At 40.2% G+C, this 18,447-nt stretch overlaps 1 protein-coding gene across 19 annotated transcripts in view; it reads right to left on the bottom strand.

Moving 5' to 3' along the window:
- LOC110492082 (transmembrane protein 269) overlaps positions 1–18,447 on the bottom strand; it is a 29,136-nt gene extending 10,689 nt beyond the window's left edge. For 2 of the 19 annotated variants that reach the window (XR_002468944.3, XR_016487292.1), the window contains exons 1-10: positions 16,803–16,917; positions 16,644–16,665; positions 13,554–13,614; positions 12,468–12,532; positions 10,506–10,635; positions 9,074–9,221; positions 5,785–5,882; positions 2,683–2,826; positions 2,313–2,513; positions 232–391 (exon numbers count right to left, since the gene is read on the bottom strand). Coding sequence is in view for 12 of the 19 variants with exons in the window: in XM_021566083.3 (XP_021421758.1) it covers positions 2,313–2,513; positions 2,683–2,826; positions 5,785–5,882; positions 9,074–9,221; positions 10,506–10,635; positions 12,468–12,532; positions 13,554–13,614; positions 16,644–16,665; positions 16,803–16,816 (883 nt within the window). In the remaining 7 variants the exon portion in view is untranslated. Of the gene's footprint in view, positions 1–231; positions 392–2,312; positions 2,514–2,682; positions 2,827–3,354; positions 3,494–5,784; positions 5,883–9,073; positions 9,222–9,572; positions 10,636–12,467; positions 12,672–13,553; positions 13,615–16,643; positions 16,666–16,744 lie in introns of those variants that run through there. The other 17 variants (XR_016487296.1, XR_016487295.1, XM_021566083.3 and 14 more) reach the window with 17 other exon arrangements.

Genomic DNA, 18,447 nt, shown 5'->3' with positions numbered 1-18,447 from the left:
GTCGTTGTGCAGAACACTATCCCAGTAAAAAGTGAACACACAATATTTTGTATACCAATGGCAATGACGTAGAACGCTACAACTACTATAAAGAACTGGAGGAGATTGTTGGACCCATCTATGTGGGAGCTGGCTTGCCACTGGCTGTTTGTGAAGTGTCGAACTCTTCTTAGCAGTTACTACAAAAGCAGCTGTGAATGGGCAGTGTATTTCCATATTGCACAAGCTCACCGAGTTCTGATTCAGAGGGTTCTCTTTGTTGCACACAGAAACAATACTGGCTCCTGGATGCAGCACACTTAGGGGAAGGTTCTACGGGTTGCGCTAGATGGTGGACAGAGATCATCCGCTCCTGCCATAGGCTTCCAGTAAAGTCTCGGTCTGAGGCGCTCTGAAAGCAGACAATTCGTCAGAGGCTGGGGGAGTTGGCGTCTGTGGGAGCACGGACAGCTCCATTGAGGCCATCTCCATTTTGAAGTAGTCCATTTTCTTTTTCTAATACTTCTATGTGTTGTTAAACAAACTGAAAGGGTGCATATGGCCACCTGGAAATGTGTTGTTTGAACAAGCATAAAGGAAATGTTGGCGATTTACTGCCACCTCAAGTTATGGAATGTTTGCTCACAAGTATAATTCATCGTCTTGATCCCTTCTGATGAACAAAATGGAATTATGTGATCCTACCTTAACCCATAGGAAGTCTCACCCAATTGACTACTTTAAAATGGTGGAAGCCCTCAATGGCAATGTTCATGCAAAAATGTGTTATTTCCATGTAATGATCTCTATTGAACTGCCTGATGTCACGGCCTAGCGTCAACATCCTCGCCAGACACAACGTAGTAGCTAGCTAACTAGCAAGGAGGAGATCAGAAGTTATTTTTAATGAGTGCATTTCACAAGTGGCTAGTTTGCATCCTCTGCCTTCACTAAAACCACTGCAAAGGTTTTGCCTGAAAACGTTTCTCAAATCGCAACATCTTTCTACAGGCTACAGAAAGTGTTTGATTTTTCAGGCTTTGCCCCGCCTACCCAAACTCGGGATTGGTTGGGAGAGTTGTCGATCTGAAGAACCTCCCCAGAACTTTTGTTGTTGAAATGTCCAAGAGAATCCAACATGTGCTGTTGCTCTAGGTCTGTGATTTCCGAGACTACTTGCTAACAGGGAAGAACTAGAACCTACAATGCAAACATGGCTGCTAAGCCTCCCATGCAGGCTACTTTCTGTCCCTAACACCAAAAAACAGAATAATATAAAATACGAATGTTTTTATCAAACTAAAACTGAATAAAAACCTAGTAAATCAAGTCGGAAAATGAACAAACTTAACTGAATACATTTAAAAAACAGATGTTTCCATCAAAAATCTAATATAGAAACAGAAAACTATAATAATGGAGAACAGTGCTCATTTAATAAAGCTGAATCAATATCTGCAAGATCACATAATGATTCATTAGTGTTCTACATAACTGAATATAATAGCATAGTATAATGTCACAGTAAGACAAAAAACATCCACCTCATAAAAAAAAGAAGAGATTTTAGAAAAATATGTGCTTTGATTGAAACAAAACCCAGATAAGATACAGTTTAACATCTGCTTTAAAAGTTGTTCACAAAAACACTGTACATAATTCAAAAATATCTAAATGCATTTTCCCATGAAAATGGTTGGCATGCAGATGCTGCATGGGTGTTTCACCCGTAAAACGTGAAGAATAATAATTAACGATGGTGTCGTGAGAAACGTGAAAAAACGCAGCTACGTAAAAAAACGTAAAAAAAAAAAAAAAAAAAAACAAACCAAAAAAAGGTCAAGTAGCACAAAGTGCAGGACGTGATACAGTTGTTCTGGGGAAGAGGCTTCCAGAGGTTGGCAGGACGGGGGCGGAAGAGGGCCGTCGATTTGAACGTGCAGCCTCAGCTTTTTAAGTGTGTTTCTAACTTGAATTCTACATTTTCAAGAGCTAATTCGGCATCTCTCTACTACCTATTCTACTGGTGCAGTTTGTTAACCCGGGTCCTGGGGACCCAAAGAGGTGAACCATTCTGTCTTTGCCGTAGCACTACACTCGCCCCGTGTAACCAGCCTGATCCGGCGAGCTTATATAAACGATCCGCACAGCAAATTATTTATGCATGCTTGCGAGATCAGGCTTGGTTGTACGAGGCTAGCACTACACATATGATTCCACTCATCATCATCAAGCCTTTGATTAATTGAATCAGATGTGTAGTGCTAGGGCAAACACTAAATAGTGCACTCCTTTGTCCCCTGGACCAAGAAACACAGCATCTGGTGTATTACCTCCAGCGTAGACCACCTTCTTCCAGGCCTGTGACTCCAGGACCCTGTCGTGAGGGTAGAAGCCCTGGTTGACCATGAAGAGGATCATGGCCACAGCAGTGACCCGCAGGATCACCATGTTACCTCCGGTCAACAGGGAGAGACAGGCCAGGATGGCGGAAGAGTAGATACATGGCAGGCCACGGTACATGAAGGGGATGCCTGGAGATGAATAACCACAGAAAGAGAGACGGGACCTAAATGAAGACCGAATCTGACATGATTCAGTCTTTATTCAGCCTAGACTGTACTTTGAATGATAAATACACGAAGAGTGAAATTGATCATGCCATTATCCTGGCATTTCAGGTTTCCTCGCTGCGTCACTTACCGCTGGAGAAGAAGCAGAGGCGGACAAACACAGACAGGACGTAGCACATGCACAGGATGTTGTCCATTAAGGCATGTGTCCTCAGGAGCAATGATGTTGCAATCCCAAAGGTTGTGAAATCTGCAAAATCATCCAGTTTAGCACCTGAACCAGAGAGAACGACAGGAAGTGACCAGTTATACATTTGTCTCATGACTTGTCTCACACGGCAGATTAATGTCCACATGCTACTGCTGTGAGGTTAGTTCACTGCTAACATAAGACAAAACAAGTCGATCTAATCTCGTTGATGCCAATGATCTACTTCTCCCTTTCCTGTGTGCGCATTTGTGTTTATGTAAAAAGGGGTCATCTGTAGTGGAAATGTCGGTGTCAGAATAACAGGCCTGCCACTTTCCTCTGTAAACAACATTCCCGAATGCCACATTCTGCTTGTCCCCCCCAGAGCAGAGAGCATGTTGTCACCGAGAGTCGAGCAGGAGGTGATTCTGACCCCAGCTTCAATGAACGAGATGGAATTCCACAGCACAGGGGTCAACAATTTCAGATATGTTGAGTGCCCAAAGCATTGGGATAAAACAGACAATTGGAGCATGAGCCCCCCCCCCCCGAATCAGACTGCTTAGTCGGAAAGTGAAAGTTCAACTGACACAAAAACGGGGCCACAACAACACCCACCTGCAAAGTCATGCAGAAAAACACTGTTGAAACACAAAGCCCCTGAAATATCCGGGTGACGATGCATTGTGGTGCACCTGCTGGGGGCTATTTCAGGCAGCCGTGGGATCCATGGCAGTGTAGACGTGACTATCTGCACACAGGAGGTCGTTATGTATAAAGCCACCTGTATGTGCCTTTTTATTACATCATATCCCGTTATGATCACTTGGGAATATGCTGTGTCGTGTACAATAGGAGTTTGCTTTAAAAATATATATATATTTAAATAAACGTTTTACTTTTTATTGAATCATTAGCTAGGCTATTTCCTAATAATACACAGTCTATGGCAGACAGAATTCAACAAAGACATGGAACCAGTGCAATGCAGAGAAGATAATTTACTGATCTACCTACAGAGATAGAAGCTGATCAGCACAGCTAAATGACAGCAAGTACACTTACTGCAACGAGATTCGTTTTTCTGTGGTTTGCTATCGCTTAAGTTCCCTTTGGATTCTCCCATACATTAATTAATGTTTTTAATATGGTCTTTGTAAGGAAAACCAGTACAAACTTGTTGCAGTATGCAACCTACTGTCCCAGAGGAGAACCCTTTTGGTTCCAGGGAAAAAATATTTTGGGTTCCATGTAGAACCCTCTGTGGAACCCCAACAGTTTTACATGGAACCAAAAGGGTTCTTCTAAGGGTTCTCCTATGGGGACAGCCAAATAACCTTTTAAGGTTCTGGATAGCACCTTTTTTGTTTATGCTGATTGGGTTCTACCTCTAAAATATGCATATACAGTGCATTTGGAAAGTATTCAGACCCCTTGACTTTTGTTACATTACAGCCTTATTCTAAAATTGATTAAATAGTTTTTCCTTCCTCAATCTACACACAATACCTCATAATGCAAAGCAAAAACAGATTTTTTTGCTAATAAAATGTTTTTGTTGTGGAAAAGAATTTGATCACATTTACATAAGTATTCAGACCCTTAACTTAGTTATTTGTTGAAGCAACTTAGGCAGTGATTACAGCCTCAAGTCTTCTTGGGTATGATGCTACAAGCTTGGCACACCTGTATTTGGGGAGATTCTCAAATTCTTCTCTGCAGATCCTCTCAAGCTCTGTCAGGTTGGATGGGGAGCGTTGCTGCACAGCTATTTTCAGGTCTCTCCAGAGATTTTCGATCGGGTTCAAGTCCAGACTCTGGCTGGGCCACTCAAGGAAATTCAGAGACATGTTCCGAAGCCACTCATACGTTTATTTTGGCTGTGTGCTAGGGTCGTTGTCCTGTTGGAAGGTAAACCTTCGTCCAAGTTTGGGGTCCCGAGTGCTCTGGAGCGAAGATCTCTGTACATTGCAACGTTCATCTTTCCCTCGATCCTGACTAGCCTCCCAGTCCCTGCCGCTGAAAAACATCCCCACAGCATGATGCTGCCGCCGCCATGCTTCACCGTAGGAATGGTGCCAGGTTTCCTCCAGACGTGACGCTTGGCATTCAGGCCAAATAGTTCAATCTCCACAGAGGAACTCTGGAGCTCGGTCAGAGTGCCCATCGGGTTCTTGGTCACCTCCCTTACTAAGGCCCTTCTCCCCCGATTGCTAAGTTTGGCAGGGCGGCCAGCTCTAGGAAGAATCTTGGTGGTTCCAAAATTCTTCCATTTAAGAATGATGAAGGCCACTGTGTTCTTGGGGACCTTCAATGCTGCAGAAATGTTTTGGTACCCTTCCCCTGATCTGTGCCTCGAAACAATCCTGTCTCGGAGCTCTACAGACAATTCCTTCGACCTCATGGCTTGGTTTTTGCTGACATGGCCGTCAACGGTGGGACCTTATATAGACAGATGTATGCCTTTCCAAATTATGTACAGGATGATCAATAGAAACAGGATGCACCTGTGCTCAATTTTGAGTCTCATAAAGTGTCTGAATACTTATTTACATAAGGTTTCTGTTTTTTAATTTTAATAAATCTGCAAAAATGTCAAAAAAACTGTTTTCGCTTTGTCATTATGTCAGCATTGTGTGCATATTGATGAGGAACAAATTAATTAATTAATTAATTTTAGAATAAGGCTGTAAAGTAACAAAATTAAGTGTGTGTGTGTGGGGGGGGGGGGGGGGGGTCAAGGGGTCTGAATACTTTCCGAATGCACTGTAGGTTGGTAAATGATCTTCTGAATTATACATGGCATCTTTTTTTGTCTTTTAAGGTTGTAACCGTTGCCCCTTAGGCCATTTGATCCATCAGCTATAATGACCAGCGCCAGTAGTAGATTGCTGGGTTGTGTGCATCACTAGCCTGATCTTGTTTGTGGTGTCTTTCCCGCTCATAGTCCTTGTCATAACTACATGTTTCAGGCTAGTGAATCATCAGTGTCTCAGTGGAAGTTTAGCCCCGGCTAGAGGTATTGGACACCACTCCACTCACCTAGTGGTGAGCATGCATCAAGTCGCCTGGCAACTGCCCCATCTGCCAAATCCAGCAGGTAGCCAATCAGGACCAGCCAGCAGGCTGCATGTTGGTGGCTGCAAAAGGAGGGTAAAATGTTGGGTTGCAGTTTTACAAAATAGAAATGACAATAGTAAGACATTACATGATACAACTGTAATAACACAGTAACCTATGGATTACTTGTTTATTACCACTGTACTTATGGCAATATCACACCAATGGCTGCTTTTTAGTTTTGGATTAACTTGTGGCTTTTACAGAGTAAGAAAAACACAAATGTCATACAATAAAACAAGGCTAAAAAACAATAAACAAAGGAGAATAAAGAGCATAACTTTGATACAGAAATAGATAAACAAGATGAACAGACAGACAAAACAAAAAAAAAAGACTCAATTTTTGACAGCATCGCTTATGATTTAAACAAAACTTTCCATACACGTTTGTCCATGGAAGAAGTGGTCCTTAAGTTAACTTTTCCCTGAATGCAAAAATACAGGAGATAAAAGTTGACCCATTTTGCATACCCCACCACACATCCATGTCTTCATCACTGGAGAAGATAAATGGTTGAGTTTCATATAATTTCAAAGCTTACAGTGTGGTCAAACTATTTGATTATTTATTTCACACATTTTTTTGCTAATTTATGTTAAAGAGAACTAAAATAAATGTCTAGTATATATTTAAAAAATCCAGACAACCCTGTTTGTAAGCATTTACATTATATCTCAAAACGTGTATATTTTCGTGTATATTTCCTACAATGGCCAAATATGTATGGAAGGTTTTGGTCAAGTCAAACGGGGTGCTGTCAAAAATTGATTGAATTTAAATGGATTTATGCAGATCATAGACATACAAGCACCAGACGACACAATCACAGAGGTCAAGTATGTGAAAAAAGTTTTTAAAAAGCCGACATACGGTGCATTCGGAAAAGTATTCAGACCCCTTGACTTTCCACATTGACACGTTACATCCTTATTCTAAAATGGATCAAATATTTTTTTCACCTCAAATCTACACACAATAACCCATAATGACAAAGTGAAAACCCGGTTTTAGAATTTGCTAACTTATATAAAAAAAAATTGAAATACCTTACTTACATAACTATTCAGACCCTTTGCTATGAGACTCGAAATTCAGATCAGGTTTCTATTGATCATCTTCCTAGAGCTGGCCGCCCGGCCAAACTTAGCAATCGGGGGAGAAAGGCCTTGGTCAGGGAGGTGATCAAAAACCCGACGATCACTCTGACAGAGCCCCAGAGTTCCTGTGGAGATTTGGCCTGAATGCCAAGCATCACGTCTGGAGGAAACCTGGCACCATCCCTACGGTGAAGCATGGAAGTGGCAGCATCATGCTGTGGGGATTTTTTCAGAGGCAGGGACTGAGAGACTAGTCAGGATCGAGGGAAAGATGAACGAAGCAAAGTACAGAGATCTTCGCACCAGAGCACTCAGGACCTGGCCTCCCAGCCAAACTAAGCAATCGGAGGAGAAAGGCCTTGGTCAGGGAGGTGACCAAGAACCCAATGGTCTTGCTCCCTAGAGTTCCTCTGTGGAGATGGGAGAACTTTCCAGAAGGATAACCACTGCACCAATCAGGCCTTTATGGTAGAGTGGCCAGGCGGAAGCCACTCCTCGGTAAAAGGCCCATGACAGCTCGCTTGGAGATCGCCAAAAAGGTACCTTAAGGACTCTCAGACCATGAGAAACAAGATTCTCTCATCTGATGAAACCAATATTGAACTATTTGGTCAATGCCAAGCATCAGGTCTGGAGGAGACCTGGCACCATCCCTATGGTGAAGCATGCGGTGGCAGCATCATGCTGTGGGGATGTTTTTCAGCGGCAGGGACTGAGAGACTAGTCAGGACCTGAGACTGGGGCAAAGGTTTACCTTCGAACAGGACAATGACCCTAAGCACACTTCGGTACAAGCCTCTGCATGTTCTTGAGTGGCCCAGCCAGAGTCCGGACTTGAAGCCGATTGAACATCTCTGGAGAGATCTGAAAATAACTGTGCGGCAATGCTCCCCATCCAACCTAACAGAGCTTGAGGATCTGCAGAGAAGAATGGGAGAAACTCCCCAAATACATGTGTGCCAAGCTTGTAGAGTCATACCCAAGAAGACAAGGCTGTTATCGTTGCTAAAGGTGCCTCAAGAAAGTAGTGAGTAAAGGGTCTGAATTCTTATGTAAATACTTAAGTAAATGTGATAATTTTTTAATTTGAATACTTTTGCAAAAATGTCAAAAAAACTGTTTTTGCTTTGTCATTATGGGGTATTGTGTGTAGATTGATGGGGGGAAAATGTATTTAATCAATTTTAGAATAAGGCTCTAACGTAACAACATTTAGAAAAAGTCAAACTTCCCGAATGCACTGTAGAGTAGGAGAACTTTCAAGTAACGGAAATCGCACCAGGCCAGGCAGTCCTGAAATGAAATGTGGGCTTTGTTTTGGCCAAGTTAGTTCCAAAAGGGTTTCCACAGCTTAAAGAAATGCTGTAGAGAAAGCCTCATTGGGAATGAAATCAATGATCCTTTGTTCCCATTGACTTCTTGAGGGAGCCTTATTAGATGGCCATAGCAGAAGAATACATTTGTAGTTAAGTGTTAAATCCTCATCTCTTGTTCCCAGTATACAAGACTTTGCACCCAGCTGGGGAGAGCATTCAAATAAACTTTATCCATCTCCTGTAGAACCTCTGACCACATTTTTCTATGGAAGGCCAATTCCAGAATCAATGAATGAAAACCTGAAAGCCTGAAACTATTACAGACTGCACAAATTAGGGTTAATTCTATACCTAGACACAGGAGTGACATACAGTTGACGTAGGATCTTAAAATTGCATTTAGGGCAGCTTTGTTGACAGAAAATATCATAAACGGTATCTTCTACTTACTGACGGCTTTTCGTGCCATAGACACTTCAGAAACAATATATAATTTAACACCACCAATGCTTTAAGGGTGGTGGTTGATGTGTGCTGTATGTTTTAGAGCCGACGGTCAGACGACCTGACCTTGATAAGCTGCTTGCGTTTATCTGGCTTCCCTCAACAGCGCAGCCTTTTTTTTTGGCAGGACATGCGCTTGTGTCAACCGTCAACAGGACATAAAAAATAAAAAAAAGCCTCACAGATATAACAAAGATGTATGCTATAATAACATAACACTGCCACTGTCTATGTTAGCTATAGTATGGTTTTGTCAAAGAAAATCAGATACTGTATGCTGTGTTCACTCACCCGTTCAGGCTGCAGAGAATAGAGGCCATGCCCATGAGCATGTTGGCCATAGACAGAGCATTGGCTGCATTTTTGCGTACAAACTCCTTGAGCTGGACACCCGTGGCCTGCTCGCTTAGAAATAGCTTATTGGTACGCTGGAAGAAACCTGAGAACAGTGAGGACAGTGATTGCTATTAGCTGGTGGTCTATGTTAGATTCACTTAGCTGCTCTTAAGAGGATTGTAGCTAAAACACTACAGATATGATAGGACCATATCATATCTGATGGACATACCTAAACTGCTGTACAGTATGTAAATCCTGTTTAAACGGATATGTCAAACAAACCAAACACGCAAAAGATAAATCATTGCTTTAACCAATATTTTCTTTGCCAATTATCAGCTTTAACGTGTTTGGCTTGCCACTTGTGGCCCCTCAAGACAAGGACAGAATCAGAAGCTGTACCAAGATATGAAAAAAAGATTAATGCAAATTAAAAGGGAAAAAGTCAAACCTCATGCACCCAACCTACTGTGCAGCATCCAACCTACAGTAGTACTAGTAACCAGCAGATTTCAAGTATAGGCGAGAACCTAAATAAAATTCACAAGTGGTTTAGGTTGTGCTTCAAAAAAAAATATGTATAGCTGTTACACAGTATTAAATAATGTATTTGTTATCAAAGAATGAACATTTGCAAAGAAACTTCATTTTTTATATACAAATTGTACATTATTTACAAACCTATGCAAGATTGATTCATGTAGCTAATAAAAAGTAGTAGCACTTACCAAGAAGTATGTAAGTTTATTGGAGACCCACCATTCGATAGACTAATCCACTTTTCAGAAAAGGGGCTGGCACAGTATGTACAGTAACCATCATTTGGTAGTGTTAATATTCTCATAGTCATTGCCACACGGAATACTTATTCAGCAAATATAGAGTGCATGTATAGCTGAGACGGGCTGGTGGGGAGAGAGTAAGTGACTGTCCACACATGGTACTATACTATTGTAATGGACTGTCCACAAATAGTACTATAGTGCAACCCTGAGATAATGAGTCTACTCATTCATTAGGCTAGTTGACTGGCAAAACAGTGACCTGGAACAATGACAAAGGACATGACAGCAACATTCACATGGATGGGTAGCTTTTAAAAAGTGTCAATGGCAGTTTGCTTGTTCTGTTTTTTCTTTTTTTTTCTTCCATAGTTTGTATTTTGTGGAAATGTCATAGTAATTACATAATTTCCTTATACATTTGTTATGTGAAAGCCAAGTATTGTTATATCAAAGTTCCTATCAGTGTAATACTGTGTAATTCCACCATTATGGTTATTAAAGTAATCGAAGAGTGTAAGGGCAATTTAATTGGACTTTCATTGAATTAATGATGCCAGAATCTTGAAGCATTAAAAGGCATCATAGATAGGTTATCTTACTTAAAAAGCAGGACGGTCCAGTGACGCTAGGTACTTCACCATGGCCAGGGCTGTTTTTTGTCCTTGCAATGCTGAGGGTTTTCAAAGAAGGCAAACAAAGGATCTTTGTTCTTGAGTGTCTGTGGCTTCGCTATGGAGTTTGGATTTCACACAGAAGTTAATAAGCCGAGGTGATAAAAGTAGCCAAGAGATTATTCTCTGCCGACAAAGACCCATATACAGTGCCTTGCGAAAGTATTCGGCCCCCTTGAACTTTGCGACCTTCTGCCACATTTCAGGCTTAAAACATAAAGATATAAAACTGGATTTTTTTGTGAAGAATCAACAACAAGTGGGACACAATCATGAAGTGGAACGACATTTATTGGATATTTCAAACTTTTTTAACAAATCAAAAACTGAAGAATTGGGCATGCAAAATTATTCAGCCCCCTTAAGTTAATACTTTGTAGCGCCACCTTTTGCTGCGATTACAGCTGTAAGTAGCTTGGGGTGTCTCTATCAGTTTTGCACATCGAGAGACTGAAATTTTTTCCCATTCCTCCTTGCAAAACAGCTCGAGCTCAGTGAGGTTGGATGGAGAGCATTTGTGAACAGCAGTTTTCAGTTCTTTCCACAGATTCTCGATTGGATTCAGGTCTGGACTTTGACTTGGCCATTCTAACACCTGGATATGTTTATTTTTGAACCATTCCATTGTAGATTTTGCTTTATGTTTTGGATCATTGTCTTGTTGGAAGACAAATCTCCGTCCCAGTCTCAGGTCTTTTGCAGACTCCATCAGGTTTTCTTCCAGAATGGTCCTGTATTTGGCTCCATCCATCTTCCCATCAATTTTAACCATCTTCCCTGTCCCTGCTGAAGAAAAGCAGGCCCAAACCATGATGCTGCCACCACCATGTTTGACAGTGGGGATGGTGTGTTCAGGGTGATGAGCTGTGTTGCTTTTACGCCAAACATAACGTTTTGCATTGTTGCCAAAAAGTTCAATTTTGTTTTCATCTGACCAGAGCACCTTCTTCCACATGTTTGGTGTGTCTCCTAGGTGGCTTGTGGCAAACTTTAAACAACACTTTTTATGGATATCTTTAAGAAATGGCTTTCTTGCCACTCTTCCATAAAGGCCAGATTTGTGCAATATACGAATGATTGTTGTCCTATGGACAGAGTCTCCCACCTCAGCTGTAGATCTCTGCAGTTCATCCAGAGTGATCATGGGCCTCTTGGCTGCATCTCTGATCAGTCTTCTCCTTGTATGAGCTGAAAGTTTAGAGGGACGGCCAGGTCTTGGTAGATTTGCAGTGGTCTGATACTCCTTCCATTTCAATATTATCGCTTGCACAGTGCTCCTTGGGATGTTTAAAGCTTGGGAAATCTTTTTGTATCCAAATCCGGCTTTAAACTTCTTCACAACAGTATCTCGGACCTGCCTGGTGTGTTCCTTGTTCTTCATGATGCTCTCTGCGCTTTTAACGGACCTCTGAGACTATCACAGTGCAGGTGCATTTATACGGAGACTTGATTACACACAGGTGGATTGTATTTATCATCATTAGTCATTTAGGTCAACATTGGATCATTCAGAGATCCTCACTGAACTTCTGGAGAGAGTTTGCTGCACTGAAAGTAAAGGGGCTGAATAATTTTGCACGCCCAATTTTTCAGTTTTTGATTTGTTAAAAAAAGTTTGAAATATCCAATAAATGTCGTTCCACTTCATGATTGTGTCCCACTTGTTGTTGATTCTTCACAAAAAAATACAGTTTTATATCTTTATGTTTGAAGCCTGAAATGTGGCAAAAGGTCGCAAAGTTCAAGGGGGCCGAATACTTTCGCAAGGCACTGTACCTCTACATAAAATAAACACAAATAAAAAAGTTACCATAGCAACCCTTTTTAAAACTAAAAGAGTCTAACAAACTAACGTCTGTACGTGAAAAAGGGTTAAAGTCATGTTCCTACTATTCTGTTTTGCACACAGAACTTCGTGTGATTCCAAAGCCAGTCGAGTTCAAGAGACTCTTCATCTGAAAGAAAACAGTGTATGAGACATAGCACAAGCCAACAACAACTTTTAAGAAGTTCACTTGACAAGCATGCTTCTCATTTCTGATTTACATTTTACATTACTTGGCTTTCGACAACCTAACCAGAAAACCCCAAATAGTAAACTATGGCGAATCAATAAGCAGATACATTTACAGTATCTGCCACTAATCTTTGTCTGTTTGCCTAGAATGTCAACAAATATTGAAAAATATTGAAATATTGACCCAGTTAGCAGCTCTCCCGGGAAAAATAAAAAAATTGCCAACTTGTTTTTCATAACTCAATGGAAAGGATACGTCAGGTCTGATCCCTAATCCGGCCAGTCAATACTGTCTCACCACTGATAAATACCACCAAGTATCAAGCCAGAGCCAGATAAATTCACACTTTTAAGTTTATATATTTCTGGGCTTATAGTCACAGTGTCTCAGAGTAGAAGTCCCGATCGAGGATCAGTTTTGCCTTTTAGATCATAAGCAATAAGACAGTGGGGACCTACTCTGAGACGCTCTGTGAATACAGGCCCAGGATGTCTGCCTATTAAGACGAGCATGGGGGGCAAATTTCACAACTGGGAAATTATGGAATATGTACATGTAAAAAACATCATGCTCACACTTTAACTGAGAAATTATTTCCTATTCATTTAATATTACAAAAATGATGAAAAATAATAACAAAAACAAGATATTATCGTAGCATTACATTCTACCTAATCACATACAACCTGCATTAACATTTGATTATAGATTTAATTTTGATGAGTAACTATGTATTATCCACTCTACAATTTAATAGTTGACAACTTGATATAACTCTAAGCTAGTATAAGTACAAGAAGAAAAAAAAACTGATCTGAGTTGTGAAAAAAAAAAAAAATAATAATAAACTACACCGGTTTTGCACGATTCTTACCAGGCCTTGGCTCTAGTGTTGACACAGAAAACCACAACCATGTCATGCACATTTGTCCAGGGGCATCCAGCAGTAAGGACTTACCAGAGGATGGAGACAGCAGAATCATGATTCTCTCTGCGTCAGTCTGCCCACAGCACAGCAGCTAGAAAACAGTCTACATTTAGAGACTGTTACCCAGAAACAGATTAAACCTAGTTCTGGACTTAAAAGCATACTTAATGAAAAGCTTAAAATATCATTTTCAGTCCACGACTAGACGTGTCCAGGTAACTGGCCCATGCACTTGCCTTATGCAAGAGTTGGATTGACATTAAAAGTTGCTCTATTGGCCGGGCATGATGAAGAGCAGTTGGGCAAATTGAGACTCCTCTGATGTTGCCCCATTGGGCAGGATACATTTTTTAAACTGCAAGAATTCCAGTAGCCTAAAACTATTCTTTCTAGTTCCGGCCCACTGTTTAATTGAAAGACAGACAATCGGTACATTCAAATAATGTCACCTTGACATAACACTCAATTGTTATTTTTCTTTAATAGCAAATGATCATACGTTTCAGACCAATATTATACTGCCTTATTCATTGACTCACCATACAAGTTAAGTTACACACTGAAGGAAGGCCATCATACAGTATATACTGTGTCCAGGAATGTCAGACTGATTGATCGTCAATGACTATTTTCATTTGGCCATCTATCAGTCTTAATGTCATGATCAACTTCATAACAACAAACAGAAAAACCACTGCTACAATAGCTAATGGCGCACGTAAATCATGTCTTATTTAGAGCTTGAGATTTTAAGCCATGTCTATTTGTCAATGATGGTATGCTACAAAACAATTAGCACTACTGGTTTAATCCTCTGTAGTTGATAATTGACCGAGCGATCTTCTAATCATTCTCGGAATGGACTCTTGTCAGGCATAAATGAACACTGTATGCCTGCAGTACCTCAATCACCCATCAATATCTCGGAAATTGCAATGCATGTCTGAAGCTAATTTTTTCCCACAAAAATGAATAAATGACATTAGGCTCATAGTAGCCTAGTCATGTTGCACGAAATACCAGCGTTATCTAGTCTAGTCAAATACACTCCTATATATAAGATTGTCATTTTCAAAGGAAAATTATTTCAAAAGCAATAATTCTAGTTCATTAACTACATGATAAATGTACTACAAGATCCTACACACTAGATTATTTAGCTACAATGCCATGGATCACAAGGCACTCAGTGCTGCTCACCTATGCTATTGGTTGACCCTATTGGTTGAGACAGTGGGTGTGCGCCATAGAGAAGGATAGAGGTCTCATCTTTGTCTCAATGTCACTGCCCATGCAATCTCCATATGTGGCTGTGGATCCAACTATTTCAGGATATTTAATTTTAGTTGAGTTTTGGCCACATGAGAGAACAATGTTTTTGTCTTACAGTAGCCTAACTTTATACTATGCTATTATATTTTGTGTAAAATAAAAATGTAGTGGTTGAAGTGTTTCCATTACCCATTTAGGCAAATGGCGCATTAATAAAATTGCCGACAGCTTGTATGCCCTCCCAACCTATCGGTTTCATGTCTCAGATAGCCCACAAGGATAGAATGCAATAATTGACTAATATTTGACATTCTAATAATACTCATGTGTCAACGTGTCACCATGGTGAAACCTGCCAGTCAACCAGAAAAGCAAGGTGAAGCAATTCACACATTGTTGAAAGTCAGGACAATCCTTGCCCTGCAAATAAACTTTACTTTTATAGTTGAAAAATAGTTTGCTGTATGTCGTGTTCTGTATTATTTGTTTTGTACCCAGAACTCTGGGTCTTGTTCCTGTCTGCTCTTTTATGTTTAGATAACAATTGTATACCTGTCTTGTACCTATACACCATTCGTGTGTGTGTTCAATAAAAAATATTTGAAACAAAAAATAGATTTTACAAGCAGAAGCCACTTAGAATTAAATGTTGAGTGGAGCTTTGTGACATCACGTGCCTCTTGTAACTTCTAAATTATTCGGTTTCATTCACTTGTCGCAATAAAAACAAGTTTCACAAAAAGAAATCCACTCGAACGGATAAAAATGTTTATCTTTAGAAAATGTATCCTACGGTCACAGCCGGCTCCGGCAGGAATGTCCTTCTCCCATCACGCACTAGCGACTCCTGTGGCAGACCGGGCGCAGTGCACACTGACACGGTCGCCAGGTGCACGGTATTTCTGCCGGCTGGCTTCCGGGTTAATTGGGCATCGTGTCAAGAAGCGAAGGTTGAGAGCCGTGGTTGGGGTGTGTTTCAGAGGACGCACGGCTCTCGACCTTCACCTCTCATGAGTCCGTTCGGGAGTTGCAGGGATGAGACAAGTGAGATTAACTAACTAATTGGATACCATGAAATTGGGGAGAAAACGGGATTTTAAAAATTATACTTTTTTTTTAATCCTATATCCAATTACAACTATTTTTTGGGCAACATTGCTTTTGTCTAATAATCTTGAGTTTATGGAAACCTGTCTACTGGCTGATAGCTCCCAACCCATAGGAATCAAAAATCCAGTTGACTATAAATTGCTGAAGCCCTCAATGGCAATGTCCATGCTAAAATGTGTTATATTCAAGTTGAGACCTCTACCTATCTCTATTGTGTGCGCACACTACGCAGTTTCTTTACTACAATAACCACGGGCAACTACATAAATTCCTTACTAACCTTACAAAAAAGATTGCAGTCAGAGTGCAGTATGGTGCAAATACTGCGTCCTACATACGTTTTTTTTACTGCAGTAATTTTGCAGTATAACTGCAATTACTGCGTCCAAAATATCACCGTCGACTGCAGTTACTGCACATTTACTACAGTTTCAAATCTGCAATCTTTTTTTGTAAGGGTTTCCCCTAAAATATGTAAACTCGGGTGTTAAACGCATCATTCTCACAGTAGATGTATTTTTTAAAAAACAATAATTTTTAAAATACAAAAACAAAATGGTTGCTGCAATTTATTTTATACAAAGTGCGTCACACATTTAGGGGCCAAAATCTACAATTCATTGCCTTTCTAAATAGAATTGACTGAAATGCTTATAATAATTATATATGGAAGTCAACAATCGGTATTCTGCGCACTATGTAAACTGATTTGAGGATAGTTTAAACTGTCTGACTTACCTGGAAGGACCTAAAGATGATGCTGAAATAGTGCAAATGATTGACACGGCTTCAATGGAACTAAGCAATCGTATTAAATGAATCTCTTCTGTAATAATTACTTCTTCATGTGTACAAAGTGGTTGTTTGTTGCATCCCAAAAACGTTTCAGTGGTTCACCTGTAAAAAAGCATCTCAGTCTGCGTCTCTGCGCGCCTGCTTTTAAAGTCCAACAGAAGAATCCGCTAGAATATTCCACCGGATGTGACGCACAATAAACCGTCTATCGTTTGTCTGGCTACTGTACTGTACAACATTACATTATGAGAATATCATAATTTCACTGATGGATTTAGTTATAACACAAGTGTAGTTGGTAATCTATTTTGTAAATGAACATTAACATATGTGACGCACTCTATCATAATCAGTCGGAAGTCGCTATGGCTAATTTCCATATTGTGGTTGTCAACATTTTGATTTTTCGCGGTTTGGTTTCATCTGGTTTTAACAAAACAATGTATTTGCTTTCATAATCTGTATGTTTCAATGTATAATTCAGAGTATACATATGTATTTTTATCTTATAAAGGTAGAATGAAACATAGCAAGGGAACACTTTTCCCATCGGTTCGGCGGACGCTAGCTTGTGACACACACCAGTTTGACCTCACATTGGTACTGTAGGCCTACTTATGTTATGTTACTTTTCTGAGTCAATTCAGGTAGAATTCATCGTCCTGCGTGTGTGTAAACCGTGGCAGACAGCATTTTAAATAAGGAGATGTGCATAAAGATAAGCATCCTATGTGTTTATGGATCCTTTCCCCTTGATGTGTATTTTCAAAGACACAATCTCTAGTTCAGTAAAATAAGGAGTCTATTGCTTCACTACTTGTTTAGTTTCCACTTCTTGTTACTAGGTAAATAACCAACAGCCATTGATAACCACAAGGTGAATACGATGAGGAAACAGTCCATGTCAGCAGGGCCCATCTTTTAATGAAAAAACATTTCTTTAAATCTCTAGTTGAGTTAAATAATGTATGTTCTGATTAGACGATAATCCAGAAAATTGCAGTAAACACCGCCACACTCAGGCATGTTCTATTCCCAGTCTCCAATATAATCGCATAGTTTACATCTCCGTGTAAAAACGCGTCCTATGGTCTACGTCGTCAACGAGCTCAATGTATTCCAAACACTTGTGGTAAGAAGATGATCCCAATAATTGAGGTATCCTAGTAAAACGATGCATCCCTCTGGTATAATCTATTGCGAACTCAAATATATTTTACTTATAAAGTCAAAGACGAAATTAATTTCAAACCACTGGTCTCAAATATATTAGCATAACTAGGCTACACAGAACCCATTGTAAAATGAGAGGCTGTTCCTCATTTTAAAAAGTGCTCAAATCCAACATGCCTTACGGAGCGCTCTCTGAAATATGCGTTCGTATCGGCGTATTCCACCGGATTGAGTTATCTCACCATAGCGGCACTATCGTATCTGCACTAACAAAACCTACACTGAAATCGCTATTTGTTTTGAATCAAGCTGCAATGGCCTATTTAATGGGATGATTTTCCTTTGTGCCCAATCAAAAATACTGTAGCATATCATGGGCGGTAAAACATGTTGTTTTTTTTACCTCCGGCTACACTGTCTCTCGCTCTTCAGATCTGTTAAATCCCCATTATATATTAGTCAGTCACACACATTGTCCCTACTTTACTGCCTACCCTTTCGATAGCTTTTTACTGCATCAATGGATTCCCACGAGAGATATATAGTAACGTTGTGCTAGGAGCTAGTCTTCTTC

This window comes from Oncorhynchus mykiss, chromosome 16, assembly GCF_057628025.1.
Source record: "Oncorhynchus mykiss isolate SJ-2025 chromosome 16, ASM5762802v1, whole genome shotgun sequence".
Lineage (NCBI taxonomy): Eukaryota > Metazoa > Chordata > Actinopteri > Salmoniformes > Salmonidae > Oncorhynchus > Oncorhynchus mykiss.
Note: the sequence above shows the minus strand (reverse complement) of the source record. Positions and strands in the feature narration are given on the sequence as shown.